This window comes from Squalius cephalus (genome assembly GCF_949319135.1).
Source record: "Squalius cephalus genome assembly, chromosome: 16".
In the NCBI taxonomy this organism is placed as follows: domain Eukaryota; kingdom Metazoa; phylum Chordata; class Actinopteri; order Cypriniformes; family Leuciscidae; genus Squalius; species Squalius cephalus.
Window position 1 is genome coordinate 13,832,909 of NC_137137.1, and position 26,264 is coordinate 13,859,172.

Below are 26,264 nucleotides of genomic sequence, written 5' to 3' on the forward strand. Positions count from 1 at the left end.
ACTGATCATCCCTACACTTTTTTAAAGTTTTTGTGCATCTCTCATTTGTGGTTTACTACATTTCGCAGACATGACTCCAGCTGTTACCCATCACAGAGTGAGCGACCTCCCCCACCCAGCACACGGCGCATCTCTTCTGGCTGACCAAGCTTTGAGCCCTGAGCCAGCGTCTGGCCTGTCATGTTTCCTCTCGTCTCACTTGCTATGAAAAAGTGACATGAGGAGCATTCCTTTACGATCATCACAATGCACTATTTGGACTTTCATGTCATGTTCCACCTGGCTCTGAGGTTTCCATGGAAACCGTGCGGAGTGACAGCACGCAGGCAGCGTGTGCTGGTGTGTGAGTGGGCACTGGGAGGTGTGGGGAGGAGCCAGTTCTCACACTGCAGCATCTGAAGAGCGGGGATCTCTCTCACACACACACAAACACACACACATATCTGAACATCCTTCTTACTGCATTCAAAGCCTCTCTGGACCGAGTGTGCCCCCCTCTTTTTTCCCCTGCTAAGGACTCCTCTGTGCCTAAACCAACCAGCGTTTTGTCCGTCTCTGGTGAATCTCCAGCCAAAATGTCTTCTAAGCTGCCTTCAGGCAAACCCACGTCCCCTTTCAGGAAGAGAGGCAGTCTGCAGTACACAGCCACTGGAGGTAAGTGGGTTTGCTCAAAAACAATATGGGTTTATAAAAGTGTGTGTGAAGTGGAAATTTGATGGAATTGGGTCATTACATGTACATTTTTCATCATATATTCAGTATTCAGTACCTTCTCACATTTGACTATTTTGTGGCAAATGTTCAGAAGTGTTTCAGTTATCCAGCATCTGCATAATGTAGAAACTTTTATACCTGTTGATTTAAGGGAAACTGTTGCAACTATTACAGGACCATATTCTTTTCCCTGTCTCTCTTTCTTATGGCTTCCTAGACTTTAATCTTCACATAAATGTTCTCTCTCTGAAACAGAATAATAGCTCATGGACCTGTATTTGTTATTTCTGTGAGGAGCAGAAAGAGAAAGTTATGCATTAAACATTATTTCTGGCCATAATTACATTGGAAGTACTTAACTGATTGTGTTTCAGACCTTAATTACTCAATGCCTGAATATATTTATCCAGATAATGTTCGAGGATTCAATTGCAAGAAAGCCAAACGGGGAAAATCAAACATGCAGCAATTAGTGGCTGGTCTAGACCACATCCATAAATGCATGCAACACAATGTCTGTGGTTAGGCCAGCATTGCGTAAGGCTTACATAAGATCCGATCCAAAAAACACTTCACACCTCTCTCTCTCTCTCTCTTTCTCGCAGAAAAACTGATTTTATCATGCGCTAGAACACATTTAGTTAGGTGTCGCATGTATTTATTAGTTCCTTGTGCCTCTGATGTTGTGGTTAAACCCTGAAACAGTGTTCTAGAAAGTGTATTTATCTCTGGTTGAGTGCAAAACCAGACATGGAAAAATGTTGAGACTCATTTGGCTTGCCGTGCCAGCATAATTTCCGAGGCCCGAGGCAGGAAATATCATCAGAAAGCATCTTCACCACAAAGATGGAGTAATTATCTGAGCATGGAGACTTAGCAGGTGGCATATTGCTGCTATCTTTAAAAAAAAAATTATAAGTGAATCCTTGCAGTTTCAGACAACCACAATTATTCTCATATAGGCACAAAACAGCTCTCTTTCTCTCTCACTTGCATGTAGCAATAAATTATATTCAGTACTTTGCTTTAAACAAAAAGTCCTATAAATAGTCTTTTTAGAGACACTAGACATGCAATATTTAAAATTCCTCTCGCATTTCAGCAGCAATCAAGTGTCTGATTTCTGAGAGCCTCGTACGCTTTTACTGTGACTCATTCTTGACATGATTTGGAAAAGAGGCCTTAGTGAAAACATGAGGAAGGGTTAATAATAGTCCATCTTGCTTTGAAGAAATAACAGCTTTCAGATCCACATTTCTGGCACAGTCCATTATGTTCAATGCTCCTGATTCTCCTGGGAAATGTGTCTGTTTTTTTCTTGTAGACTAAACTTGCCTGACCATTACTTGTAAATTGCCAGTTTCACCAGAAATTTGCATAAAATGTGGTGACTCGAACGTGTGCATGAACATTCTTTTTAGGGGTGCAGGATATATTTTCATATCGAATTAGCAGATAAATGTGACTTTTTAATTAGCATAATTCCAATGAGGAAAACATTTAACAGGACCTCACATTTCTAGTTGGTTAACCTACTCTTAAACATAAATAAATAAATGTTTTTAATTTTTTCAGAGCCTCTAAGATTTTTTTATCCATGGCACGAACATTTGGTTTCTTTATTATTAGGGGCCAAGCACCAAAGATGTGAAGGCATCTATTGTATCTGTTAGTTTTCTTCATATTCTTCTTCCTCTTTATGGCAGCCCATAGAACCGTATGGTAAAAAGCTGTGAAATTTTGCACACATATATAGAGGACAGTCACTCTGTCTGTACATTAACCACAGCAATATGGCAGTCTCTAACTCGATCCCTGTCCAAATTTGCACTTATGTTTATGCTAATAACTTTTGGATAACTGATTTCTTGGCAATTTCTTCTCAAAGCGATTCGATTGCACCCATTAATTGTCATTCTCCTACACGAAAATGTTTCCGACATTTCAATTGTTCTGAAAAACCTACTTTTTTGAACTTATCCTAGATGGTTTGTCAGATTTTCACCAAAATGGCCTCAAATCATCCTCAACCATGCTGGCAAAAAGTTAATAAAAGCTTTTTAATAAATCTAACTGTTCTTGAATAACTCATGAACGAATCTGATGAAGAGCACACCAAATTGGATGTAAATGCTATATCTGTGGAACTCTTTCACGTATTGAGGTGAATCTTGGTACATGCCATTAGAGGCTGCCCAAAAACCATAAAACTGGTCTCATTTAATTCAGTGTAGAAACTGAGTCGAATGATACCCATATTGGCCATTTTGGGTGTCGATCATTTCGAATTTTGTCATAGAATGCTGTATTTTAAGAACACATTGTGGATCATTATGAAACTCTGTATGTGTCATCAGGACCATGCCCTGAAGTTACTCAAAAAGTTTTGTAACAGTGCCACCTTCTTGTCAAAATGTATAGTGAAATCTCAGCTAATATCGTTTTTTTTATTAATTTAGCCTATTTTAATTAAACCAGTCTTGATAGATTCCTTGAGTCATACCGAGAACAATGACACCAATTATGCAATATTCGGTCTAACTTACAGTCTGCCATTTTGAATTTTGTTTGAAAATCTACTTTTTTGAACTCATCCTAGACCGCTGGTCCGATTTTCACCAAATAGTTCTTGTCAAATAGTTTCCCCGGCAAATAGTTATAAGCTTTTATTAACCAAACCATTCTCGAATAATGCATTGACAAATTTGATGGCATGGTGCCAAGCTGATTCTGAGGCTGTAACTCTGCAATGCTTTGACATATTGACACCAAACTAGTTTGTATGTGTTAGTGTCATTGTTTCCTCACACTGATAACACAACATCAATTTGGTAGCAGCACCACCTATTGGTCAAATCATATTGCAATCATATTGTGATTTTTCAGCCATTTTTACTAAAATATTCAAAAAATGTCTTTACACGTTGTTGCAGTTGCTCTGAAGCTCTCAGCCATGCATAACTCATTGTGACTTTTTTGTGCTTGGCCCTTTAATTGTGCTTGCAGCTATATTTATTATTTCTATTTGTGAAGGTTATTTTTCCTCTGCATATTAAATGATTGTTGGATAAGAGAGACTTTTCTGCAGTTGAACTTGTTGAAATTAAAAGCAGTTTCCCACTCTATATTATGTTTAGTGTCACCTGAAGCACATATATTTGGACTTAGTAAATAATCAGTCAAAATGTAGATTGATGTGTAGTATAAATAATTATAGACTGTTGTATTGTGCATAATTATTGATTATTGTATTGGCCAAAATTATCATATCTGTGCATCCATAGTTCTTTATTTCTAAATCGGATTCAGAGAATTACCGCATCATGGAAAAATAAAGCAAACATTTACCTCACATTTTAGAGCCCTATAATAACGTACCTTGAATAACCTTTGAATAACATTTAGTTTAATGCACCAGCAGTCGATGTACAATTATATTGCTGTTTGTTTTTGTTTTATTCATAGCCGCTACCTGATGAGTGTTTTGGCATGAGTCATTAGAGGTTTGTACACAGAGCTCTTCCTGTTATGTCACTTTGGACCCTCTCTGTGTTGCATTATGGTCACTTAAATGCTTCAAACTCACCTTTTTTGGCATATCTTGCTTATCTGAGCATAAAGGATGGACACGATAAGGCTGACGTGATTGACTCTTTTTAAACAATTCTTAAAGGGGCAATGTCAGTCTGCAAATAGTTTGCTAAAACTTTTTTCATCACTCTGCTTACATTTGTGCTCCTCTTTTTAGCAGTAAGATGAGTATTTGTTATAATACTTTATAGATATTGTTTTTTTGTTTTTTTCTTTTGGTATATTGTAACATACTGATTATATATATATATATATATATTATTTTATTTTTTTTTATCTTTTTTGTTGTTCGAAATAGAAAGAAAGAAAGTATTTTAGTGGAAGATCTTGGTCATAGTTTATGTTTCAGCCTCCAGCATCCTCTATACCACATATAGAGGTTTTAAATGCTGTTGTGCTTTGAACTTTGAGCCCCGTAGTGCCTCCCTTGCCTTTAGTGTGGTATGAGAGAGGAGGGATTGTTTAAAGGAGCACTTTTACTGCCTCCCCCTCAGCCACCATTTTGCTACTATTTAGAGTTGTTTTCTCTAAATCCACTCAACCCTTTGCTTCCCTAGATTCCCAGGGACTTCATCCACGAGGTAGGAACATTATGATTTCTAAAAGACCCTTGTGCTTTTACAACAGGTTAGTTAGAATCATAATATAGTAGTGTATAGGTATTAGGTACTTGAGTGTTTGTGGATTGATATTTAGTGAAAGTTGAGTTTGTTTCCATGATCGTAAAATCCAAAGAATTAACAGTTTTGCTTTTGCCCACTAGGTGGAACTAGCAAGTCATTTTCCCTAGCAAACATAAAACCATAAAACAAATTTCAAGATTTTAAATGATAAACTTTTATTTTCTGCTTGCTTTCTTGGAGAGTGCTTATCTACAATTTATTGTAAAATGTACCAAATAATTAAATTATGACTATTGAAACTCATGATTAAAATTTGCTTCAATATATACTTTGGTAACTCTTTACAATAATGTGTTAATGCATTAGATCACATGGACTAATACTTAATGAAAACTGAATTTTATAGCATGTATTTATAGCATATAGCATTTTTATAGCATGCATTATTCTATTAATTTCACAAATATGCATTTTTAAGTCAAGTTTACAATAAATGTGTAAATATGTACACTAAAACAATTCTAGCTATTTTAAGTATAATCAGATGTATCTCGTATAGCAAAAAGGTAACACTTTACAATAAGGTTCATAAGTTAACATTAGTTAATGTATTTACTAACATGACCAAACAATGAGCAGTACATTTGTTACAGTATTTATTAATCTTTTTAATGTTAGTTAATAAAAATACAGCTGTTCATTGTTTGTTCATGTTAGTTCACAGTGGGTTAACTAATGTTAACAAATACAACCTTTGATTTTAATGACGTATTAGTAAATGTTGAAATTAATATGAACTAAGATTAATAAATGCTGTAGAAGTTTTGTTCCTTCTTAGTTCATATTAAAGGGTAACTCTTGCCAAAATTGAACCTAGGCTCTTTTTGTTAATCTACCTGAGTTAAACTTTCATGTAAAGGCATAATTAGAATGGAAACGCTTGACCGTATTTTCGTTTTCGGTTTGAATGGGAGTGCTTGGGGCACTTCTATGATAGCATCAAAATCGCTATTTTTAAAACACTAAGAAGGCATAAAACTGTGCTTGAAGTATCACCAGGGGCTCTTCACATGAACTTGAGCATTGACTTCATTGTTTGTGTACACAAAGTTTACTAAAATGTTGTGTGGAGCCTAGTTAGTGTTTTAAAAATAGTGATTTTTGATGCTATCATAGAAGTGCCCCATGCACTCCCATTCAAAAGGCAATTTGACCGAAAACGAAAATACAGTCAATCTTAAAAGTGGCGTTTGCATTCTAATTATGCTTTTACACGAAAGTTTGACTCGGGTAGATTAACAAAAAGCGCCTAGGTTCAATTTTGGCGAGAGTTACCCTTTAACTAAGGTAGTTAACTAATGAACCTTATTGTAAAGTGTTACCCATAAAAAAAATTGTTGAATGTTGAAATTGCTTAAATTAATTTGATGAGTTAAAGTAATGTAAAAACATATGTTGCCATGACTTACAGATCATATCATGTTTACAGTCCACTGAAAAAATGGCTTTGAAACAATTTTCCCTCAGAAATCGTTAGTACATTTTCCAAAGAAATGGCTGGTAACACTTTGAATTAAACATGCAATTTTGTAGTAGAAAGAGTAAAATAGTATTTTCTTGTAAAACGTACCAAAATAATCTTTGTTTTTTATACAACTTAAAAATAAATACATTTTATAGTGTAATTAATACTGCTGTAAAAGTATTGTTCATTGTTAGTTCATGATATGCATTAACTAACAAATATAAATGCTAACAAATATATAATTTACATTGGTGGGTGATTATTTTTTATTAAATATATTTCATCACAGGATCAAATAAAAGCAATTGGTCTCCAGAGGCTCACAAAAACCTCATCAGTGCAATCTTTGTCTCTCTCTCTGATGTCTTCATCAAAGCCCATTTCCCCTAAAAGAGGAGCAGAATTCAGGGATGCTATTGTTCCCTCTGATTAAACAGAAACGGCTCTCAAACCCTCTGGACACACGACAGAATCATTAACACGCTATATGGGTTTCTAGTGCCATACAATAGAAACCCAGTAGGGTTCAGACAGTGGTGGTTTGGTGACAGCTCCAGTAATGATAAACACATTATCTCGATGCTTGTTTAAATGGCCCAGATCTCTGATCAGACATGTCCAATACTAGTTTCTGCAGTGACCTCTATTTCGGCTTCCGAGGGAGTCTCTATTTCTCTATCCCTTTCTCAAAACATCCTCCAGCATTTTCGCATGCACTGCAGTCATGCTAACACGTCACAGAGCTGAAGGACAGGGGGGTGTAGAGAGATCCTGTTGAGCCCGTTCTGTCCCAGAGACAGCAGTGATGCTGTTGAGCTCCCCCTGCCCCTGAAGTCCAGGTGGTACGGTCCAGCCATGTGTCAAGGATATTTAAATGAGAGGGGGATGACAGTGGCCAGCCCAGACAGCTGGCAGGAACCAGGAAGAGGAGGGAGGGGAGAGAGTGGATGCTTCGGCTCCATCAGCTGTGTTTACTGTATGTATGTATGTATGTGGGAGAGATTCAATCACACGACTATGTATGTGAGAGAGTGAGTGAATGAATCAGACACGTTTTGCTGGAGATGTGTGTTAGTTTAGAAAGTGTAGCTTTGTGTTTGCCATTTGTCTCTCTCTTTTTATTCTGTCTGTCTTTCTGTCTTTTCTCTCTCTGACCTGTTTTGGGAGAATAACAGCAATAGTTTCTTCATATCCTTTCATGTAGGACACTTATTTGCTTCTATGTCTTTTCCATCTCTAAGCCCTCAGCTGTGCTGCTGTCAGCTCATGTTTTTCCTTAGGGAGTCGTGTGTGTGTGTCTCGCTGTATTGATTGTCCTCCTCAGTATCTCAGTATTGTCCTGTTTTGAAGGTGTTGTGGTCATTGCTGTGTTTCAAGGATGACAGATTAAGTGGACGGCTGAAAGAGTAATAGAGAAGGATGCTGCTTAGATGAGGTTTGTGTATGAGATTGTGTGTGTTCAAGGGAAAAGAGGTTATGAAGCTTCCAAACCCTACTGGAAATCCAGTTTAAGCTGGTAAATGTGTTTGTGATTTCTACATTTCTGGTTTCTAACCGGTCTACACTTGGAAATTGTCTTGGACCAGCAACAAACCAGGTGGTTTCAAGCTTGGGTTTGGTCAACCAGCTAGAAAACCATGTTCCAAACCACAACAATTTTCCAACAGGGAACACAAGAACAGGAGTTTATTAATCTAAAGTTATCACCGCATGAAAAGCTGTGGTAGTAGTCGTGTGATTTCACATTAACCTTGAATGTGTTTTATAGTTTTATATACTAAATGGTGATTGGTCTTTACTCCGACACTCTACTCTCATTCTCTTGTCATATCAGGAGTTAACTTAGCAAACAAAGGGATGCAACATCAGGTTGCCGTGGCGACAGTGACTGGCCCTGATTGGGGTTAGTGAGGTAACTGTAATCCTCAGTGTGGCTCAGTTTTGCTCAGGATTTCATAAAGTATGTCAGTCAGCATTAGCAGCAGCTGCTAATATCATTTTAGATCAGATTTCTTTCATGCAAGACTTCTTTCATCTTTTGCGTATATATAGAACATTAACAGCTTTTTAGAAACTGATCTGAGATAAGCTTTTGTATTCTGAGAGATTTCATAATCAGAACTTTTGTGATAATATACCCTGTTCAAAAGTATGAGGTCTTTAAGAATTTTAAAAATGTTTTTGAAAAGTCTTTTATGCTCACTAAGACTGCATTTATTTGATCAGTAATACAGTAAAAACAGTAATATTGTGTAGTATTATTACAATTTAAAATAACTGTTTTTATTTGAATATATTTTAAAATGTCATTTATTTCTGTCATTTATTTCAGTATATTCAGTGTCACATGATCCTTCAGAAATCATTCTAATGCTGATTTACTGCTCAAGAAACATTTTTTATCATCATCAATGCTGAAAACAGTTGTGCTGCTTAATGATTTTGTGGAAACTGTTATACAACATTTTTACAGGATTCTTAGGTAAAAAGAAAGTTCATAAGTACAGACCTTATTTGAAATAGAAAACTTTATATAACTTTTGATCAGTTTAATGCATTCTTGCTGAAGTATTATATGACTTGGTGACACTTTACAATAAGGTTCATTAGGTAATATTAGTTAATGTATTAACTAACATGAACTAACCATGAGCAATGCATTTGATACTGTATTTGTTAACTTTGTTAATATTAGTTAATAAAAAATAGCTGTTCATTGTTTGTACATGTTAGTTCACAGTGCATTAACTAATGCTAATAAATACAACTTTTGATTTTAATAATGTATTAGTAAATGTTAAGTTAACATGAACAAAGATTAATAAATGCTGTTGAAGTGCAGTTCATTGTTAGTTCATAACTAATGTAGTTAACTAATGAAACCTTATTGTAAATTGTTACTGATATATTTTATAGAAAGCAGAATACATTTAAATAAACATGTAAATACTTAATTTAAAAATAAAAAACTTAAAAGTTTAGCAACTAATCAAATATGAAATACACACAAACAGATAAATACACCAAATTACAGAGGTGATTATACAAAGGTGTAACGGGCCCGATCTTTGACCTCATCTCATGTGTCATTGAGGCAATGGTCTAGTGCTGTTCTTATCTCTCAGCTCCATATCTCACTACACAGATTATTCACTTCTCCCATTCATAAATATGTGACATTTATAGACCCTCATTCTAGAATGTTTACCATCAGAATCAATAACTCCATTACCCGTATTTTGTAGTTGTGCATCGCAGTTGAAGCTCAGCAGAAGAAGTTAGTTGTTGTTCTGCTTTGCCGTTTACTGTATGTGGGGATCCTGTGTATAAAGGGGATGGTGATTATGTAACTAGCATGAAACTCCCAAAATACACTGAGAAGATTATATACAAGCCAGTGGATATATCAGTCTCCCTTCTGGCTTTACACGCACATCAAAAATCCTGACAAAATCTCTTGCGATATTAATCTTTTACAACATGCTTTGTTAGCTTGCTGATAAGTGAGAAATGTGTAGGCTGTGATTTATGTGAAGGTAAATGGTATGTGTGAGAAAAGGAGAACGTGATTGTAAGTGTGAGTGCAGTGCGTGCATCTCCCGCTGTGTCTATCTGTGTTGGGCGATAATGAACTGTCATTGTCATAATTAGTCCACCCATCTGGGCCTGTGAAAAGGCCACCAAGATTTCAGCGACGAGTTCATCTCATAGACAATCGTGTCGTTAATTACCTCCAATAAACTCCCTGATAAGTACGTTGCACATTAACTTTGCCAGAACAGTAAAACGATGAGCAGCAGAGCCCTAAAGCGTTATGTAAACTAGTAAAATGAGGGTTAGTATAACATGACTCAATTTCGGCAAATATGGGCACATCCGGTGATACCAAACTTTAAATTATTTAGTTCTGCTCCTCTCGTTTTTGTTTGAGCGCTGTGTGTAATTACACTGCGGTGGTTAGTAATTAGTACTTGAGTCTAAGCAGACGGACGACAATTCCTACTTTCAGCAGGGAGAATGTGTGCATTACTTCAAATGGCATTATGGTAACAAAGTCTTTGTTGTTGCGGTTATGAATATGAATCATGGTAAAGCTCTAGAAAAAAACAACAGACTCCAGTCCCTAAAGGGGTGGCATAATGCCCTTTTCACACGATGTAAAAAAAAGTCTTTGATGTCCCCAGAGTTTTAGCTCAAAATACCCCACAGATGTTTTTATATAGCATGTTAAAATTGCAACTTTTTGAGGGTGAGCAAAAACGCACAGTTTTTGTGTCTGTCCCTTTAAATGCAAATGAGCTGCTGCTCCCCGCACAGAGGGCGGAGCTACAACACCTCCTGTGTTAGTAGCTTCGATTACCTCACACAGACATGCACTGAAAATTTCTAAAACTTTTTGCCTTTTATGTTCAAACTGGAGTCAGACAAAGATGGAGAGACTCAAGAAGTGACAACATGTAGACAGCATTTCTGAATGGTTAGTTGATGAATTTATGTAGCTTATGTGTAGTTATCTTCTAGTCATTGATTAGCATATTCTGTCTTGATAATCTATAAATCATTTTTTGTGATTTAGGGGTTTATGTAAATTTTAGGGGAGGAAGCTCGTGTAGTCCCTATCAGCCGTTTGCTGTAGTCCTTATAAAGCAATTTCTTTAAAAGAAAATATCTCCCTTTGATTTGAAATATGAGTGTCGTAACTTTGCAGATGTTGTTTGTGCTCAAATTGCAACATTACACACTAACTAAAGTTAGAAAAATGAAATCATAATCAACCACCCCTTTAGAGGTGAGAGTGACTCAAGTTTGCTTACTGAGAAACTATAGGCTCTATGTATCCACAACATCTACTGTATTTAGGCAGCCAAATAATCTACTCAAACTGAGAATCATTTTTACTGTCACTGCACATTTAATGTGAATCAGTCTGGAATGCTTCTTTTTATTCTTTTTAAACATAGAATTGATATGTTAAGACATTTTCTGAAGTATTTTTCTTCTTGTCTTCCTTGACAATAAAACATGATCAATTTACACTACTGTTCACAAGTTTGGGTTTGGTAAGATTACAGTGAAAATACAGTGAAAACAGTAATATTGTGAAAACTTATTGCAATTCAAAATAACTGTGTGCTATTTGAATATATTTTAAAATGTAATTTATTCCTGTGATGCCAAGCTGAATTTTCAGTCTTCAGTGTCACATGATCCTTCAGAAATCATTCTAATATGCTGATTTGCTGTTCGAAACATTTTTTGTTCAGTATTGAAAACTTATGCTGCTTACTGTCACTTTTGATCAATTAAAAATCCTACTGACCCTAAACTTTTGAACAGTAGTGAATTCCTGAAAAACTAAATTTTGTATATTAAGATTTGAAATAATCTTGAAAAGTTTAAAAAATATATGTATTTTAAGAATTGAATATATTATATCTTTTCTAATTAAAAACTACTTCTTTAAAAATATTTAATAATGTATTGCTATTCTGGCAACATGCATTAATATGTTTTATAAAATACTATTTTTGAATACTATTTTTTTGTGCAGTGCAGTGTCTAACTCTAGTACAGTACAGTGTTGATGAAGTTTTTTAATTACTGTATATGAGTAATTCAGTTTTCTAAAACTATAAGATCAAAATAACAGTGATTAACAAGCACATACTGTAAACTGTATGCAGATTAAGAATATACTGCTAAACTACGAGAGTAAATGGTTATGCTGCTATTATGAAAGAGTAAAAAGCCTCATATTAAGTGTAGCTTCCCATAGTGATGGATTTATCTCAGAGTTAAAGTGGGAAGATTCAGCTCTTCTTAATAAAACTGTGATGAATGTGTCAATACACTAATGCTGAATTCATCACATGATCTCAGGAAACAGCTGTTATCTGTATTGTAACTACTGCAGATCTACTGTAGCCCACAGGCTAGTTTGCTCAGCTGTGTACTGTAACTGCATTGGTATTGCAAACTGTTTTTGAGATTTACCCCATTTTCAAATCTGCAGGAAGTTTATGAATTCTGTTGATAGCTGTACCAGGGGAATCTGTTTTTACTTAGTCTGTTTCCTGTGTGCCTTAACAGTGGGACGAGATGTCCAGGTCTCTGCAGTGCAGGGGCTATAGACAGGGCTGCTTAATTATTCATCAGGCTTATGAATATTTGATTAAGCGTCAGAGTTTAGGAAGATTGATATCACTCACGGGATGGAACTATGGAACTCGAGCAGAAGGGTCGAGCTTCACTCGCTGTGAAAGTGAAAGTGTTTGAAAGCATTGTTTGTGAGGCAAAATATTATTGTGATATTAAAATGTTTCTGATGATTAATCACTTGAAATAGGAATGGAAAATCTTACTTTATTATACGTTTGGCTTACATTTCACAGCAAAACATTTTGCAAACAGTATTTTTGTTCTGTTTTCATGTAAAAAGTTTGGAGTCAAGGATGTATTAAATTGATCAAAAATGACTTACAAAAAATATATATATTTTAAATAATTGTTGTTCATTTGAACTTTCTATACATGAAAGAATACAAAAAAAAATGTATCTTGGTTTCCACAAAAGAACAATGATGAGATAATAATAAATTCAGCATATTAGATTGAATTCTGAAGGATCATGTGACACTGAAGACTAAGTAATGATGCTGAAAATTCAGCTTTACATCACGGGAATAAATTACTTAAATTATTATGGAATAAATTATTATTTTAAAATAAATTGAAAACTCAAGTCTAGTTGTAATAATATTTCACATTTTTACTGTTTTTACTGGATTTTTTTTTATCAAATAAATGATATGCTTGCTGAGCATGAGACTTTCAAAAACATTAAAAATACTTCAACCCCAAACTTTTGAATGGTATAGTGTATTAATATCTAATAATTAATATCTTAGTATAAGTAAATTGATCTTGTTTTTAAAGGTGTTTAGGTGTTTTGATTGCAGATTATCAGTGTGACAGTACTAAAATTTGTGTTGGCAACTTGGCACTATAAGCATTTGGTCTATACTTGCCCACAAGTTAAGTGTGCACACTACGGCCAGCACACACTCACATACAAACTCATGTCCTCCCACCTGAATGCTCCATAGTTTTGTAAGACAAACAGTTGTAGATTTTGACAGCTTTCTGACCCCGCTTTTCAGAAAAAGCAGAAAAACAAGGCTAAATAGTATGGATCACAATGTATTGCATTTATTCTTAAACATTTATCTCAAAATCAAAATTGTTTTAAAGCCAAATCCATATCCAGCCAAGCCATATTTCAGGCCATATCTGTTGAAATGTAAAAATCTCTTTCTCATGATCTTCCTAGTAGATCTCCGTGTTGGCCGACACCTCCTCACATCCCAGCATTCCTTGCCTGGCAACCCTGTAGCCAAGCACGGCCACATTGATCTGCGCACATCCATGGATGGCAAATACAAAGAGATCGCAGAGGTAAACAAAGCAGAAATCTCAACAATCATGCTGCTTGAATGCATTTTTTTGTTTCTCCTGTTATGTAAATGTGTGCTTAATGTGTGCGTTTAGGAGCTGTTCTCCCGCAGCCTGGCTGAGAGTGAGATGCGGACCGCTCCATATGAGTTCCCCGAGGAGAGCCCCATTGAGCAGCTGGAGGAGAGGCGGCACAGACTGGAGCGGCAAATCAGCCAGGATATCAAGTACTATATCCCATCATTCATCATCACTTAACCATTAATAAATAGCATCTGTAGTTCTCATCAAACATTTTTCTTAATGTAAAAACAATAAGAAATCCTTAACATTGAATTTATCTGTGTTTGTAACTTAAAATAACACCATTTCCTTAGACGAATATTAGTTCACTGCTCTGTATGCACATGTGACCTTTGACCCACAGTCAGTTCATTAAAAGTCTTTTCTCTTGAGGTTTGAGCCTGATATCCTACTGCGAGCCAAACAGGACTTCATGAAAACAGACAGTGCAGCAGATCTGGAGTGAGTGCCTTTTAAGATGTTATGTGATTATTCATACGAGATCCAGTGTTTGTTAGCTAATACCAGCATCTCCTCTCTTTCTCAGGTATATGAAAGAACAGAGCCAGGCGCCCAAAGAGCTCTATCCCGAGAGAGAGCTCGTTCCTGAGAGAGAGTATCAGAGAGTCGCGATCTCTGGAGAGGAGAAATGTGGGGTAGGAACAGCTCCTGTTTTTCATTTTTCTGTTTTGTTTGTTTTACAGAAACAAGATGTTGTTGACAGAACTGAAGTGGACACTGCAGACATTATATAAACTCCTGAGGGAGAACCAAGTTTCACACATTCTCACACACACACACACACACACACACACACACACACACACACACACACACACACACACACACACACACACACACACACACACACACACACACACACACACACACAAACCCCAGAGGGAAACATGAGCTGACAGCAACACTGCTGAGGGGTTTTCACACTGATGGAGAAAAACAGACTATTAATAACAATAAAGATAAAACATTTAGCTTTTTATAATTTTTTTAGATTGAAAAATCTGTACCTCTGATGGATGAATTGATGGATGGATAGATGATTTCTATGCAGACTGTTTAAGTGAGTCTTCTTTTTCCCAGGTTCCTTTCACTGATCTGCTGGATGCTGCTAAATGTGTGGTCAAAGCTCTCTTCATAAGAGAGAAGTATATCTCTCTGTCCATGCAGAGCTTCTGCAGGACCACAGAACGTTACTTGCAGGAGGAGCTGGGTGACCGACCCCTGGACCTCAACACCTATGAGGAGATGCCTGAGTCCTCTGTATCTGCAAGTGGGTTGAACCAGAGCTTTCTGAAGGAAATATTCAGAGGGTTGTGGATTTATGTTCAGGAGGAATCAGAATTTTATAGCCAAATTGGATTAATTGGTTTCCAATGTACAGTAAAAAAACAAAAACAAAAACAACAACTGCATTTGGGAGAGTAGAAGGTTTTAATGTTTTCATGGAATCGTCTTCAGTTACTACAGAAAGAACTGAAAGCAGGTGCTCTGGTTGCAGATGCAGCATGTTTATGAACCACACATGATCAGTTAAACCACAGCACAAATGTATTTCTACTCATTAAAGCAGTAGTTCACACAAAAATTTAAATATTCATCATTACCGCCACAATGACAAAAAGCACAATAAAAGTCATTGATACGTACAACTTGAATGTTATATTCTGAAGCCATAAAATGGAACAGAGTGAAATTGTTTTTATGCAAAATGTTGAGATTATGCTTTTTGACATTTTGACAGCCTCAGTCTTCATTCACTTTCATTATATTGAGAGAAGTGGCCAGTATATTCTTCAAAAATTCACTTTTGTGTTCCATGGTTTATAAAGACATGACGGCGAGTAAATGATGACAATTTAGTTTTGGGCAAATTATTTTTGAAACTGTTTCCTTGACTTTAGTTCCAATATGTTTTATAGTTAAAAGAGTTTAAGAGTTCTATATGATCAGTGTGCAGTTACAAACTGATTAGTGCATCATCTTATCTCACAGGTGCAACAGTCCACCCACCTGTGTCAGAAACCCACCCCTATGAGGGGTTTGACCCTGCCAACATGCCCCCTGGGTTGGGCTACACATGCAAGATGGTTGATGGTGTTGTTCATGTATACACCCATAAGTAAGAAGACAGAGTTGCAAGTCCCTAGAATTGAGTTGGCCTAATTGTTGAATTTTATATACCGGTATATATATATATTTCTCTTTTCTTTTTAAAATGTTTTTGTAATGTCTATCAGTTCCTCAGAGCTGGATCTGCCATACCCAGACCTGCAGGAATACATAGCGGATATGAACATGATGATGGCGCTCATCATTAACGGGCCAGTGTAAGTTATACTGCACACCATGAGGTTTAGTCCATTCTGATGTAGCATATCCAGAAGAAGATGATCAAATCACTGATTGAAACGGCTTATTCTGTAAATGTGAGCTGGTCCCTGAGTGAGCTGCTTTGCTTGATTAAAAATCATTATGCACTGACCTCAGTTTGAACCTGTGGATGAAATGTAAAAATAAACCCATCCTGAAAGAGATAAGTCCAGTAATTAATTTGTAATGTGAATAATGCGACAAAGGTGAAGAAGTGGCAAAGAGTGGTTAAATGTGTTCCCCAAAATAGCCAGAACTAGTCTGATCTGTTTTAGGTTTAACATATGGATTTCTAATTGTATATTTTTTCCCAAAAGGAAATCTTTCTGCTATCGCCGACTGCAGTACCTCAGCTCCAAGTTCCAGATGCACATTCTCTTAAACGAGATGAAAGAGTTGGCGGCACAGAAGAAGGTCCCTCACCGTGATTTCTACAACATCAGGAAGGTCTGCTGTCCATTTGTGTGAACAACCACTAAATAAAGTATTTTGAGCTTAACTGTAGTGTCACAGGAAAAACCTGATTATATGACCTAGTAATGTAATTCTAGCTATTGACCTTTCATTTCTTCAGGTGGACACACACATCCATGCCTCATCCTGTATGAATCAGAAGCATCTGCTGCGCTTCATTAAAAGAGCCATAAAGAAATATCCAGGTGAAATCGTCCATGTAGAACAAGGCAGAGGACAGACCCTAACTGAGGTGTTTGAGAGCATGAACCTGACGGCCTTTGACCTCAGCGTAGACACTCTGGATATGCACGCGGTAAGAAGTGTAGTTACACACATGACATAAGTGGTTGGAAAAAAGAGATAAAGTCGGCACACCACTGCTCCAAAAACTAGGCATTTATTGACAGATTCTTACAAAGGTAACGTTTCGAGCACACAGTGCTTTTTCTGGTTAAGCAAAACTTTGCCAGTGACGTGCGTTTTGTTTTTGTGTTTGGAAAAATACTTTACCATCACTAGCAATTACACATAGTAATACTAATAAATTATAATAATAATAATAATAATAATAACAACAACAACAACATATACTGTACACTACTGTTAAAAAAAATTGGGGTCAGTAAGATTTTTTTAAAGCTCTCCAAGGCTGCATTTATTTATCAAAACTACAGTAAAAAAAAAAAAAGTAATATTGTGAAATATTATTTTAATATAAAATAACTGTTTCTATTGAAATATATTTTAAGATATAATTAATTCCTGTGATGGTACAGCTGAATTTTCAGTGTCAGATGATCCTTGAGAAATAATTTTAATATGCTGATTTGTTGCTCAAGAAACATTTCTTAATATTATCAATGTTGAAAACAGTTGTGCTGCTTAACATTTTTGTGGAAACCATTGAAAAAACATCTTTGAGAAAAAGAAAGTTCTAAAGAGCAGCATTTATTTAAAATAGAAATCTTTTTTAGAATTATAAATGTCTTTACTGTCACTTTTGATCCAATGAATGTGTCATTATTGAAAAAAGTATTAATTTATTTAAAAAAAATTACTGACCACAAACTTTTGAAGGATAAAATTTGATATGTTATATCTTATTGATATATAAAAAAATATAAAGTGACTATTAACAAAAATATAAACATAAAAGGACGGAAAACTGAAATAAAATATATAAAAGAAAAAGAAAAAAGAAAAGTGTTTCACCATAAATGAAAAGGAAAAGTGTTTCACACAGTATATGCCAAGGCAAATATCATTTGGGTGTTCCAAACTTCTTGGGTTTGTGTGGGATCTAGGTCACTCTCACTAAAAATATGTTGCACAGACTTGCAGTCGCACAAGCTTAGTGGACTTACACTTATGTGAGAACTGAATAAGCTGATGAATGAACTGTTGTTATCCACTGAATGCAAACTGTGACACTACATTAATGTTCCATGTGTATAAAAATCTTTAATTTAATAAAAGAGATTCTTGTCTACATTTTTTTGTGGGAATAAGTAGGCTTCACTGGGGAAAATGTTTTATTTTTTTTATAAATTGATTAAATGTAAATATAAATAATAAAAAAGAAAATTTGCCATTTTAAATATTAAAAAAATTCTGTCTTTCCCACAGGACCGTAACACATTCCACCGCTTTGATAAATTCAATTCCAAATACAACCCCATTGGAGAGTCCATCCTCCGAGAAATCTTTATTAAGACTGACAACCATATTGAGGGGAAATACTTCGGGCACATAATCAAGGTATCACTGTTCCTTATAGTCTTTGAAATTTGCAAAACAAGCATGTTGATGAATTCGGTTTCATATGGTTAAGTACGCCCCCTGCTGACAGTTGTATGTTGGTGCGTTTCAGGAGGTGATGGCAGACCTGGAGGAGAGCAAATACCAGAATGTGGAGCTGCGTCTCTCCATCTACGGCCGCTCACGAGATGAGTGGGATAAACTGGCTCAGTGGGCCGTCAAGCACAAGGTTTATTCTGATAATGTGCGCTGGCTGGTGCAGGTGCCACGGCTATTGTGAGTACTGAGCGTTAGGAAAATCAATGTAAAGTGGACATCTACTGTAGGCCTAATTCTTTTATAAAATTTATATATATATATATATATATATATATATATATACACTACTGTTTAAAAGTTTTGGATCGGTAAGATTTTAAAAATGTTTTTAAGGCTGCATTTATTTAATCAGAAACACAGTAAAACAGTTATATTAATACAATTTAACATAACTGTTTTATATTTTAGAATGTAATTTATTCTTAAGATGGTAAAGCTGAATTTTCATTACTTTAGTGTTCAGTTGTCACATGATCCTTCAGAAATCATTCTAAAATGCTGATTCGCTGCTCAAGAAATATTTCTTATTATATTTACTGTCAAAAACAGTATTAACAGTTTAATATATTTTTGTGGAAACCGTGATACATTTTTTCAGAATTCTTTGGATGAATAAAAAGTTCAAAAGAACAGTATTTATTTAAAATAGAAATCCTTTATAACAATGGAAAAGTCTTTAATGTCAGTTTAGATCAATTTAAAGTGTCCTTGCTGAATAAAAAAATCTTAAACAAAATTAAATTAATAATAATAATAAAGATCTACTGATCCCAAACTTCTGAACGGTAGTGTATATTATTACTAAATTGAAAAGCACTTAAAATTAAACGCCTAATTAAGTAGACTTTTTTCCAAAGTGAATACCGATATTTTCACTGTACATGAAATATACATTTCAGACTAAATTATAAGCATAACTAAGATAACAGGTGGTTTATTGCCTGTGCAGTGATGTGTACCACACCAAGAAGCAGCTCTCTAACTTCCAGGAGATGCTGGAGAACATTTTTATGCCTCTGTTTGAAGCCACTGTCAATCCCAGCAGTCTCCCACAGCTGCATCTCTTCCTGCAACATGTGAGTGAACCTTTTGTCATGTGATAAAGCTAGTTTTAATGTAAAATTATAGGGAACTGTGCTACTGTGGAGTGGAGGCTTACATAGCGCACACATCATCTGTGTGTGTAAATATTCAAGGTATGATTATCTGCCCAGTTTATTTACAATAAACATTTGTTTTAGATTTTACAGTCACTAACTTTTCCATAGAGAAAGATGTGGCCTAGTAATCCAAAGTTTCAAACACTTGGCTCATACATTTATTATTGTCCCTATAATAAGACTATTGTTAGATGCCTCAGATAAGAAAGTGTCTGCCATTAAAGTTGAACTTTTAACAGTGGATAAATCACAAGTAATTTAAATGTCCCACTACCCTGTGTAACTTCAAATTAATACAACCAAATGATCAACAAGTATGGTCACAGTTTTATTATATTGTGAGACTGAATGTTCTTCAGGTTGTCGGGTTTGATAGTGTGGATGATGAGTCCAAACCTGAGCATCACATCTTTAACCTGGACAGTCCAAAACCTGTGAACTGGACAGAGGAAGACAATCCTCCATACTCATATTACCTGTACTACATGTATGCAAATATGACTGTACTCAACCACCTGCGCAGGTATCTGATGCACCCAAGTACTTACCACAATACATTTAATGAATCAATGTAAAATTTACTTTAGAGATTTATGGCACGCAAACCGCTTAATGAAAACCTTCTCATCAAAACCATTGTGTAGGCTACTTAATATAAAAGTTTTTCAGCTCCACGACTGTTTAAATGTCTCATCTCTCCCAACAGGCAAAGGAACATGAATTCGTTCGTATTACGTCCGCACTGTGGAGAGGCAGGGCCTATTCACCACCTCGTGTCTGGATTTATGCTGTCGGAGAATATTTCCCATGGCCTACTTCTGAGAAAAGTAAAGACACTCTAGATACTTCTACTGAATCACAGTTGTACTTGGAAATCTGTTCTGCTCGGATATAAAGAATGTTCTTATTTTAAATATTCATGATTGTGTTCTTTGCATGTGTTAAAATCATATTGTTACATAACATAAATGTACAAGTTTTGACAGAACAACATCGGTCACGACTCACGAGATATATATATATATACCCCTTGCAAACAGTCAAGAATTGATCAGTGTTTGTGTATTTCCGTCAGGCTCCTGTACTGCAGTATCTGTATTACCTGGCTCAGATCGGCATTGCCATGTCCCCGCTCAGCAACAACAGCCTCTTCCTCAGTTACCATCGAAATCCTCTACCTGAGTACCTGTCCAGAGGCCTCATGGTGTCTTTATCCACTGATGACCCTCTGCAGTTCCACTTCACAAAGGTTGCAAGCCACACCATACCATCAAATATGATTTTTTTCCCCATAGCTGTTATTTCTTGAGTCAGGTCTGTAATATGTTTGACCTGGAGTGTGTGGTTGTTCAGGAGCCGCTGATGGAGGAGTATAGCATCGCTGCTCAGGTGTGGAAGCTGAGCTCATGTGACATGTGTGAACTGGCCCGAAACAGTGTGCTCATGAGCGGATTTTCTCACCAGGTGATCACATCTCCACTTACACCTCTGTTAGCAGCAGCACAAGTCATTTTCAGTAACATTTAGGTGTTCGTAGACAGTAAGGTTCAATTTGTTAACATGAGTTAATGCATTAGGCACCATGACTTAACAACAAAACACTCTTTAAAAGTGTATAAAGAACATTCTTTTGTAAAATTATACACCTTAATCTAGATAATTACTACATACACAAAAGTACTCAATCAATTTTTTTTAATTTTTTTTATAAATTTATCTAAGCCCTGTCTGTGAAAACAGGCCTAAAAGTATTAAGCCAGGATTAGGCCTTAGTTAAAGTAAGACATTTAATTAGCTTTTATAAACGTGCCTTAGAAAAAAACATTACTGGTATGCATCTTGAGACGAAACAATGACTTATGTTAAGATATGTCAGTGCAAGTAACTTTCAGTTAAAACTACTCAAACATGCATTTAAGTCTGAGACTAGTCTTAAGCCTTGTCTGTGAAACCAGGGGTTGATCAGCAAGAATGCATTTGGTTGATCAAAAGTGAAAATAAAGACATTTATAATGTTACAAAAGATTTATATTTCAAATGCTGTTCTTTTTAACTTTCTATTCATCAAAGAATCCTATAAAAAATGTATTATGGTTTCCACAAAAATATTAAGAAATTCTTCTTGAGCACCAAATCAACGCTTTAGAATGATTTCTGAAGGATCATGTGATACTGAATACTGGAGTGATGTTGGTGAAAATTCAGCTTTGCCATTACAGTAAGAAATTACATTTTAAAATATATCAAAAGATAAAACAGTTATTTTACATTTGTAATATTTCACAATATTACTGTACTGTATTTTTGATCAAATAAATGCAGCCTTTGTGAGCGTAAGAGACTTCTTTCAATTTTTTTTTTTTTAATCTTACCAACCCCAAACATTTGAATGGTATTGTATAGTAAAATATATTTTTTTTTTTTAATTACATTTTCATTTAATTGTATAACATTAGTTAATGTATTATGAACAAAGCATTATTTTAAAATAGCAATTTTTAAAAATCACATTTATGTAGATTAATAAATGTTGTAAAAATTGTTCATTGCTAGTTCATTGATACCTAACACATTAACTAATGTTAACCAATTGAACCTTATATTGTAAGGTGTTACCTATTTTCCTAAACTTGTATATGGTGCAGTAGTTCTCAACTCAGAAAAATGAGTTGTGTACATGAGTTGTGAAAACAATCATTTATTCCTAACCGAAATTCAACTTTAGGACTTCCAGCTTTTAAAATAGAGGATAAATACTTCTCATACTTTTGTTGGCTGTGCGTCCAAACACAATAGTATTGTGACACTAGTCAAATTGCAGTAGCTAGATGCCAATATGGGCAGATTGCATAACATGCCCTCTTTCTCTGAAACCCTGACCAAATCCACAGTGTGTAAAGGAAAATATGGCCTGGATTACGTCAGAGTCCTGCACGGGTCCGATTTTGTAAATCCGTACCCGCAGTGCTTAAAGCCGCATCCGACCCGTTTTCCAACAGCAGCACTAATTAAAATCCGCACCCGACCCGCAACCGAAATAAAATCAGTTTAGACTATCACATTATAGACACACTTACAAAAATGTTTATTTCCAGGTCATACAGAAGTTATTACATGACCATTAACACAAAAGGCCGGTACATGAAGAACATGGCTAACGTTACCACAAAACTTACAAATCGAACAGACGCGGCTACAACACTATATCTGCCATGCAATTTCGTCTAGCCTACATCTGACAATTTTGGGTTCAAACACGCCCTGCACACCACACATACTTAACAGTGTTAAATTTGAAAAATACTGTCCTATTGAACTGGTTGGTTTATTACCACAGTTCCTGCGTGCTTCCTCAGCGATGAAGTTCCACATTTGTGGCTATCCACGAAAATGCATGCAGCAAAGCCTTTCGCAATATTGTTTTCTTCAGATAACTGATGACGTACAGTACCAGTCAAAAGTTTGGAAACATTACTATTTTTAATGTTTTTGAAAGAAGTCTGTTTTGAAATATTATTACATTATTATTATTATGAAATATTATTACAATTTAAAATAATGGTTCTCTTTTTTAATATATTTTAAAATGTAATTTATTTTTGTGATGCAAAGCTGAATTTTCATCAGCAAGTACTCCAGTCTTTGGTGTCTTATGATCCTTCAGAAATCATTCTAATATGATGATTTGATACTCAGTTATTATCAATGATGGAAACAGTTGTGCTGTTTAATATATTTTTTTGGAATACTTTTTTTCAGGATTCATTGATGAGTAAAACATTAACAGCATTTATTCATAAAAACAGCATTTATTCAAAATAAAAACATTTCTAACAATATAAATCGTTACCATCACCTTTTATCAATTTAACGCATCCTTGTTGAATTAAAGTACTAATTTCTTAAAAAAAAATAGTTATTGTTCCCAAACTTTTGAACGGTAGTGTATATTGTTACAAAAGATTTCTATTCTAAATAAAAACAGTTCTTTTTAACTTTTTATTCATCAAATAATCCTGAAAAAAGTATCTCAGGTTATAAAAAAAATATTAAGCAGCACAACTGTTTCCAACATTGATCATAAATCAGCATATTAGAATGATTTCTGAAGGATCATAAGACACCAAAGACTGGAGTACTTGCTGATGAAAATTCAGCTTTGCATCACAAAAATAAATTACATTTTAAAGTATATTAAAAAAGAGAACCATTATTTTTAAATTGTAATAATATTTCATAATATTACTGTTTTTTTTAAAGTGAAAATAGAGACTCCTGGGAGGGCGTGGGCACAAATAAACTGATGTGGACTTAACTTGAAATACAGACATATTTTTGAAGATGTTTTCCTAAAACTATGCATATATTTCTACGTTTGCACGTGATTGTTTTAAACCCGTATTAGACCCGTGTTTACCCCGTGTCCGACCCGCACCCTTATCCGACACAGTTGGATATTTTTCACCCGTTTGAGCAAAATTTGCGGGTCTCCCCAACCCGTGCAGGACTCTGGATTACGTTACATTACAGCTTCTCTTGCATTGAGGATATTTGTGGGCTGCCCACAGTATGTTCTGTGTGGAGAATCATTGGTTGCCATTCAATTTTGTATAATAAACAGTGTTTGGTACAGTGTTTGGCCACCACTTGATGTTCACTGTGCATCCTGAAGCCAAACCACTGAAACAGACCATTAAAATACAAGGAATAAGAGAGAAAAGCATCTGACTAATGCATCCAAATGTCCTGTGTCAAGGTGAAAAGCTGCTGGCTGGGGCCGCATTATCTGAAAGAGGGGCAGGAGGGCAACGACATCAGACGCACCAATGTTCCAGACATCCGTGTGGCGTACCGCTTCGAGACTCTGTGCGAGGAGCTGAATCTGATCACGCAGGCTGTGCGGTCAGAGGAGCTGGAGGTTGAAGAGCAGGGCTCCCTGTGCATGGCTGCAGGACCGGCCAGACGTTAGAGGCATCACACACTTTCAATTATTCAACAAGTGCAGAGTGCGAGTGAAAGGTGAATCCGGGAAATCTGAGACAGTCATACTGAGTTTGATTCCACGGGTGTTTAACTAAATACCTTTTTTTCATTTGTATTTATTTGGGTATTTGCTAGAAATGTACTGTAGTTATTTTAGTTGTGGGACGCAGGTTTAAAGTCCTGATTGCAACAAACAGAATTGCACAGGAAACAAAAGCACACATTTGCAGAATACCAACTGAAAACACACTTTCAGTGTCGATGAAGGCTCCAGCAACCCACAGTCAAGCTTCAGGAAACCCCAGAAGTCTCCCCCTCTGTCACTGTGGACCTTACACTGTCCATAACCTTCAGTCCAGCATGAAGATCAGTGGTTTACTCCGTCATAGATAATGAACCGTCATTTGGTGTTGCTTGTACACTTGTTCTGAACACTAACAGCCATAAGCATTGGTTCTTTGGCTATTCTGTGTGAGCTCAAGTACCTACGCACATCTCTATCATGAGCCATCATAATCATGTAATTTTTAAATTGATTATTTCCTCCTTTATATTCTTGGGTTTGACAGGTTCTGTTTTAATGTGTTTTTATTGTGTCTTTTATTGTGATATTATTTATTTTCCAGTGGTTATCCTTTGGCCATTTTTATTTGTGTTTGTAATTGAATAATTATTAGCTATTTATTGTAAATCAGACATGATATCAAAGTGAAATGTATTTTTTTCTGCTTTCTCTATCTCAAAATTAAAATATTATAATTATGGGAGTCTGTGGATTTAATGTCGCATATAAACTGTTAACTGTATTTTTCAATGCAGAAATAAGCCATTTTTGAATGTGCAACTTTGGATTAATTTGCCGCAACTTGAAGAATAACTGAATAAGAATGTAATTAGTGGAAACGATGTGACAGTGTGTTTATAATTATGACAAATTCATTTGAACAAATACCATTTTGCAGCATAACGGACTGCTGAAGTCCGATTAATGAAACTGTCAGTCAGTGGCAACCCGTGTGGCCTGGAAAACCCAGACAGCTTGCCATTTCTATTTAAATCAAGCTGACCTGGCTTGAGTATCAAAGACACAGGCTTTCTTTGTGTTCTGTCCTTTTCACCATCCCTTTTTCTATAGCCTGCCCCTCTAGTTTTACAATTTGGGGCTAAACTTGTCGAGTTTTAGAGCATCTGTTTTACAATTGCTTAGTTGTTGCGTCACATTAAACTTTTTTTTTTTTCAAACGGTTTGCCTTTTAGGGTAAATAGGAATATACAATAAAATGCATGAATTGCATAGTCAAAAGTTTTCAAGACTTTTGGAAGACGTTTATTGTGAACGTTAGTGTTAATAAATGTCGAATTATCTTATTTTTGTTACATGTATGATGTGAATGTGTTCTAAATCGCTCCTAAGATGTATAAAATAAGAACATGTCGACTTTTGGTCCT

At 35.6% G+C, this 26,264-nt stretch overlaps 1 protein-coding gene across 6 annotated transcripts; it reads left to right on the forward strand.

Moving 5' to 3' along the window:
* The first annotated feature begins 153 nt into the window (after nucleotides 1-153).
* ampd2b (adenosine monophosphate deaminase 2b) lies at nucleotides 154-25,014 on the forward strand. Of its 6 annotated transcripts, none has more exons than XM_079897856.1 (18): nucleotides 154-654; nucleotides 13,784-13,908; nucleotides 14,002-14,132; nucleotides 14,362-14,430; nucleotides 14,516-14,624; nucleotides 15,070-15,259; nucleotides 15,982-16,108; nucleotides 16,227-16,316; nucleotides 16,677-16,806; nucleotides 16,934-17,128; nucleotides 18,442-18,573; nucleotides 18,686-18,849; nucleotides 19,622-19,748; nucleotides 20,192-20,355; nucleotides 20,539-20,659; nucleotides 20,908-21,081; nucleotides 21,186-21,296; nucleotides 24,589-25,014. In XM_079897856.1, the coding sequence occupies exons 1-18, from the start codon at nucleotides 576-578 to the stop codon at nucleotides 24,799-24,801; spliced, it is 2,451 nt and encodes an 816-aa protein (XP_079753982.1). In that variant the 5' UTR covers nucleotides 154-575; the 3' UTR covers nucleotides 24,802-25,014. The 6 variants fall into 6 exon arrangements, with proteins under 6 accessions (XP_079753982.1, XP_079753983.1, XP_079753984.1 ...); XM_079897857.1 differs by having other exon boundaries at nucleotides 196-654; nucleotides 13,787-13,908; XM_079897858.1 differs by lacking the exon at nucleotides 154-654 and adding an exon at nucleotides 4,816-4,886.
* Nucleotides 25,015-26,264: the final 1,250 nt, after the last annotated feature.

What these genes read in the sequence shown, in the direction of transcription:
- ampd2b (XM_079897854.1), top strand. Translation starts at nt 7,339, where the DNA reads ATGACAGTGGCCAGCCCAGACAGCTGGCAGGAACCAGGAAGAGGAGGG. An exon ending in GTTCATGTATACACCCATAA is followed by an intron (nt 16,109 to 16,226) that starts GTAAGAAGACAG and finishes AATGTCTATCAG; the next exon opens with TTCCTCAGAGCTGGATCTGC. An exon ending in ACACTCTGGATATGCACGCG is followed by an intron (nt 17,129 to 18,441) that starts GTAAGAAGTGTA and finishes TCTTTCCCACAG; the next exon opens with GACCGTAACACATTCCACCG.